Below are 6,080 nucleotides of genomic sequence, written 5' to 3'. Positions count from 1 at the left end.
ATATTATCACCACTAAATCCTACACCAATGTTGGTAGTTATTTATTTAATGTTTTTCTATATCTGAATTCTAAGAAAAAACGATGATGGTGCGCAACTCAAAATAAGGAGAAACAACTCCAAATATCCATTAATGATTGGAACATGGAATGTATAAAGTATGAATCTATTCATACGTTTCAAATGTTAAATGGAAAGCATAAAGGTCAATATTCTGGACATTAGTCAACTGAAATGTACTAGTATAGACAATTTTGAATCTGATAATCATATGGTTTACTATGCCAGGAATGACAAATTGAATAGGAATGGCATCTCATTCATCATCAAAAATAATATTTAAATATTGATTTTGAAGTATAATGCTTATTATGATATGATAATATCCATGTGCCTACAAGGAAGACAAGTAAATACCACTATTATTTAAATTTACACGCCAACCACTAAAACCAATGATAATGAAACTGAAGAATTCTACCAACTTCTTCAGTCTGAAAATGATCAAACATGCAGTCAAAATGTATTATATATTACTCATGACAGTTACATAAATGTAGGAAACAAAGAGAAAGAAGCAGTAGTTGGAAAATATAGTCTTGGTGATAGAATTAATGCTGGAGGTCACATGAAAGAATGTTGTGGGACCAAAGACTTGTTCAAAGCAAATACCTTTTTTAAACAACATAAGACAACTATATAGAATCCACTTTATCTGATGAACAGCTCACCACATAGAATCCACTTTATCTGAGAGTAGAATAGTTACATATTATCAGCCACAACAAAGCCCAGGGAAGACTATGTAAAAGACCAATTGCTCCTATGCAAGTTCAGGCTGAAGCTGAAGAAAATTAAAACATGTCCTTGAACATATCCCATCTGAGTTTAGTGATCACCTCAAGAACACATTTGATGCATTAGACACTAATGACTGAAGAACAGAAGAGTTGTGGGATGACATCAAGAACCTCATATAAGCCCTTTTTGGCTCTCTGAGCAGCACCATGGCAGTTGGCAAGAACAAGCACCTTACAAAAAGTGGTAAAAAAGGAGCCAAGAAGAAAGTGGTTGATCCATTTTCTAAGAAAGATTGGTATGATGTGAAGGCACCACCTATGTTCAATAGAAGAAACATTGGGAAAACACTAGTCACGAGGACTCAAGGAACCAAAATTTCATCTGATGGGCTCCAGGGTCATGTTTTTGAAGTGAGTCTTGCTGATCTGCAGAGCGATGAAGTTGCATTTAGAAACTTCAAGCTAATTAATGAGGATGTTCAGGGCAAAAACTGCTTGACCAACTTCTATGGTATGGATCTTACCCATGACAAAATGTGCTTCACCTGTTCTGTGTTGGTTTTACTAAAAAGCGCAACAACCAGATTCGGAAAACATCTTATGCTCAGCACCAATGGTTCATCAAATCCGGAAGAAAATGATGGAAATCATGACCCGAGAGGTGCAGACAAATTACTTGAAAGAAGTGGTCAATAAACCAATTCCAGACAGTATTGGAATGGACCTAGAGAAGGCTTGCCAGTCTCTTTACCCTCTCCATGATGTGTTTGTTAGGAAAGTGAAAATGCTGAAGAAGCCTAAGTTTGACTTGAGAAAACTCATGGAGCTTCATGGTGAAGACAGTAGTTCTGGAAAATCTACTGGAGATGAGACAGGTGCTAAAGTTGAACGAGCTGATGGCTATGAACCACCAGTTCAAGAATCTGTTTAAAATTCAGACTTTTATTGGTGACAAATAAAAGGTATTATTTGTGGAAAAAAAATAAAAAAAGAACCTCATACAAGAAGAAAGCAAAAGGTCATTTAAAAGACAAGAAAGAAGGAAAAGACCAAAATGGATGTCAGAAGAGACACTCTGATACTTGCTCTCCAGCATAGAAATCCTAAAGCAAATGGAAGAAATGAGATAGTAAAGAGCTGAACAGAAAATATCAAAGGGCAGCTCAAGAAGACAAAGTAAGTATTATAATGAAATGTGCAAAGACATGGACTTAGAAAACCAAAAGAGAAGAACACAGTCAGCATTTATTAAACTTAAAAAACAGAAGTAAAATGCAAGCCTCAACTTGCAATATTGAAGGATGGTCCCCATGGGTCAGAACCAACTCAATGGCACTAAATAACAACTAATGGGAAAAATATTGAATAATTCAGAAAGTATCAAAAGAAGATGAAAGGAATATTCAGTCACCTACCAGAAATAAATGGTTGATGTTCAATCATTTTAAGACATTGCAGATAATAATGAGTCAATGATACTGAAAGAAGTCTAAAGTACACTGAATCATTGACAAAAAAAAAAAAAAAATGGTTCCAGGAATTTATGAAATACTAATTGAAATATTTCAACAAACTAATGCAGTACTGGAGGCTCTCACTCTAGAAAAGATCCATATTTGTGCTCCTTAGAAAAAGAGGTGATGCAACAATATGCGGAAATCTGCAGACAATATCAATGACAAAGCATAAAAATAAAAGTTTGCTAAAGATAATCAAAAACGCTTCCAACAATATTTGGACAGGAAGTTTGTCTGAGAGTCAAGCTGGACTCTGCCAATTACGTGGTATGAGGGATATCATTGCTAATGTCATGTGGAACATAGCTAAAAGCAGAGAATACCAGAAAGATGTTTACCTGTCCTTTATTGCTTATGCAAAGGCTTTTGATTATATGGATCATAGCAAACTATGGACCACATTGCAGGGAATACGAATTCTGGTATGCTTAAAAGGAACCTGTACATAGACTAAGAGATAGTTGTTTGAACAAGGGGACACTGAATGGTTTTAAATCATGAAAGGTGTATAACAGTATTGTATTCTTTCACTATAATTATTCAATCTGTACACTGAGCAAATAATTGGAAAGCCTGAAGAAGAACACGGTATCAGGATTGGAAGAAGACAGATTAACAAACTGAAATATGCAGATGATACAACTTGCTTGCTGAAAGCAAAGAGGACTTAACATACTGATGAAGATCAAAGACCACAGCCTGCAATATGGATTGCATTCAAATGTAAAGAGAAAAAATAATCCTTGGCACTGGAACAATAAGTAACATCGTGACAAATGGAGAAGAGATTGAAGTTATCAGACTTCATTATGCTTGGATCCACTATAAACATGCATAGAATTAGCAGTCAAGAAATCAATCATGTATAACGTTAGGCAAATCTGATTCACAAGACCTCTTTGAGTTGTTAAAGAGCAAAGATATCAGTTTGAGGACTAAGGTGTGTCTCACCCAACCCATGGTATTTTCAAAAGTGTCATATGCATGTGAAAGTTGGATAATGAATAAGGAAGACCATAGAATAATAGTTAATGCATTTAAGTTTTTAGTGTTAGAGAAACATATTAAAATTACCATGGACTGCTAGAAGATTGAACAAATCTGTAATGTAAGAAGTACAATCAGAATGCTCCTTAGAAGCCAGGATGGTGAGGCTTCTTCTCTCATACTTCAGACATATCAGGAGTGACCAGTCTCTGGAGTATATCATGCTTGGTAAAGTACAGGGTTAGCAAATAAGAATATTAAATGTACCATGGACTGCCAAAAGAACAAACAAATCTCTGTTGGGCAAAGTACAATCTAAATGCTCATTAGAAGCTAGAATGGCCAGACTTCGTATCTCATATTTTGGACCTGTTATCAGCAGCGAGCAATCCCTGGAGAAGGACATCATTCTTGGTAAAGTGGAGGGCTAGCAAAAAAAAGGAAAATCCCCAACAAGTTGGATTCGCATTGTAGCAGCAGCAATGGGCTCAAGCTTAACAATGATTGTGAGGATGGCCCAGGACTGGACAGTGTTTCATTCTGTTGTACATAAGGTCACTGTAAAACAGAACCCACTTGACAATACCTAAAAAAAACCAACACTGTTACAAGCTTACCTTATTGAGATTGTTTTATTTCCTTTAAACTCTGGTTCCTTTTCTAATTTTCAAGAAACAAAAGGTGGCATATCAAATTATGAAATGATTTTTGTCTTTTTTGACATATGATCCCATCTCTGATGAGGCTGGCAAGAATGGGTATTCTCAGCAGTTATTCGGTGATAAACAAGAACATGATTTTGGCTAGTACCTTCTATCAGTTAACAACAGCAACTCAACAGCAAAGCATCACGTTCTGAGCTCTGGATGTTCAGAGCATTTTCAAAATTTATAAGTAGTAGAATTATCAGCTTTTGTATGCTCTATGTTCAAAGAAAAGCTAGGCCTGCTGGAATTTAACAGCATTATAAGAATAATTGGTTGGGAATTCTTTGAAAAGTGCACTGCTACCAGGAACTAGTCATTAAATATTAACTAGTAGCTTTTCTGATTTTTTGTTTTATTTATAATTATTTATACAGCTAGCACAATTGTAGAAATGATAAAACACACTGAAATATATCAATTCTTCCCTCCCTAAATCCTTCTTCTATGCCCAGGTTTTGACATGAGGTTTCAGAAATGTGTGAATGTCTAACTCTTCCTAAAATGGTATTAGGTTTCAATGTTCTTAATTGTTAAGAAGACTATAGTCACTTCAAACTACACTAGGTTAAGAGCAGAGAAGCCTTCCATACTGCAGGAATGTGCCAAATTAGTCAATTGTGTGCCTTAGACTATTCCTCTTAGGTGTGTATCTCCTTCATTCCTTCCTGGAAGAACATTTCCAGAGTACTATTTGTCAATGGTTAAATCAGCTGACACTCTGTTTCCACAAAGAAACTCCCATGTATGAGGGAGGAGGTCATGGAAGGAAGTGTCCTTGGCTTGTTACCTTGAACTAGTCAGTTGGCCACCATGCATGTTAGTTACTTCTTGGTCTAAAATTATCTGTCTTACCCAGTCACATCCCAAATATTCTTTGAAGACAAAATTCCAAATTTAAACATGGTTATCGAACAACTTGTTGGTGTTTTGTTGTTAGGTGCCATTGAATCGATTCAGATTCATAGCGACACTATTCACAAAAGAACAGAACACTGCCTGGTCCTGTGCCATGATCCCAATCATTGTTAAGCTTGAGCCCATTCCTGCTGCTACAGTGCCAGTCCATCTTGTTGGGGATTTTCCTCTATTTTGCCAACTCTCCACTTACCAAATATGTTGTCCTTCTCCAAGGACTGCTCTCTGCTAATAACCTATTCAAAGTATGAGAGACAAAGTATGGCCTCCTGGCCTCTAAGGACCATTCTGGTTCTTCCAATATAGATCTGTTTGTTCTTCTGGCAGTCCATGATACTTTTAATATTTGTCTCTAAAACCATAACTCAAATGTATCAGTTCATCTACAGCATGGGTGGGAAAACTTTTTTCTGTTAACATTTACATCTTTCATGAGCCATACAAAATTATGGAATTAAAAATTAGCCTGCTACAACAATGTGATGGCTGAAGTTGCAGTTGCCTTGGCAGGGCCAGACAAAAGGATTTTCTGGGCCTTATAGGAGTACTGGTATGGCACTGTGGGTTGATGCACTGGATGTAAAGTCGCTTTGAACCACAAGGGCATTGGTTCAATCTGACCATTTGCTTCTCAGAAATCCTATACAGGGTTGCTATGGGTCGGAATCAACTCATAGGCACTTAACAACAACAACAACAACAAAGGACTTGAAAGCAAGGCATTTCCCACCCCTGTTCTATGGTCTTCCTTATTCATTTGACTAACTTTCACATGCATATAAGGCTATTGAAAATACTATGGCTTGGATCAGGCACACCTTAGTTCTCAAACTTTATCTTTGCTCTTAAATGCTTTAAAGAGGTTTTTAATACTTTATGCTCTTAGGACTATCAATAACTTGATGTATTAATAATGATTATTTTTTTTAGTTAACACAGCTATCTGAGAAGTCAAAATATTATTTATTTAAAATGAGGGTAAAAGTTTTGGAGCTTTTATAAAAATTCATTGTATTGTTATATAAAGGCACCCAACTGACTATGGGATAAGCATTGGACAGGTACTCACAGGGTTCAAACCTACTAGCCTCTCCACTGGAGAAAGATGAAGTTGTCTGCTGCTTCCACAAAGATTTACAGTCTCAGAAATCTAAT

General features: G+C 36.2%; 1 protein-coding gene across 1 annotated transcript; it reads left to right on the top strand.

Annotated features, from left to right (window-relative positions):
- Nucleotides 1–1,006: 1,006 nt before the first annotated feature.
- LOC102816798 (40S ribosomal protein S3a-like) lies at nucleotides 1,007–1,730 on the top strand. The gene is made up of 2 exons (XM_006834560.1): nucleotides 1,007–1,247; nucleotides 1,426–1,730. Exons 1-2 carry the CDS (start codon nucleotides 1,007–1,009, stop codon nucleotides 1,728–1,730), a joined length of 546 nt encoding a protein of 181 aa, XP_006834623.1.
- The last annotated feature ends 4,350 nt before the right edge of the window (nucleotides 1,731–6,080 follow it).

Source organism: Chrysochloris asiatica, unplaced genomic scaffold (assembly GCF_000296735.1).
Source record: "Chrysochloris asiatica unplaced genomic scaffold, ChrAsi1.0 scaffold00012, whole genome shotgun sequence".
In the NCBI taxonomy this organism is placed as follows: Eukaryota; Metazoa; Chordata; class Mammalia; order Afrosoricida; family Chrysochloridae; genus Chrysochloris; species Chrysochloris asiatica.
The sequence above is the reverse complement of the archived record's forward strand: the minus strand, read 5'-3'. Positions and strand labels throughout refer to the sequence as shown.

Excerpts from the sequence above, each read along its gene's own strand:
- LOC102816798 (XM_006834560.1), top strand. The coding sequence starts at position 1,007 with ATGGCAGTTGGCAAGAACAAGCACCTTACAAAAAGTGGTAAAAAAGGA. Across the intron at positions 1,248-1,425 it reads GCAGAGCGATGAAGTTGCAT|TCCGGAAGAAAATGATGGAA; the intron begins TTAGAAACTTCA and ends TGGTTCATCAAA.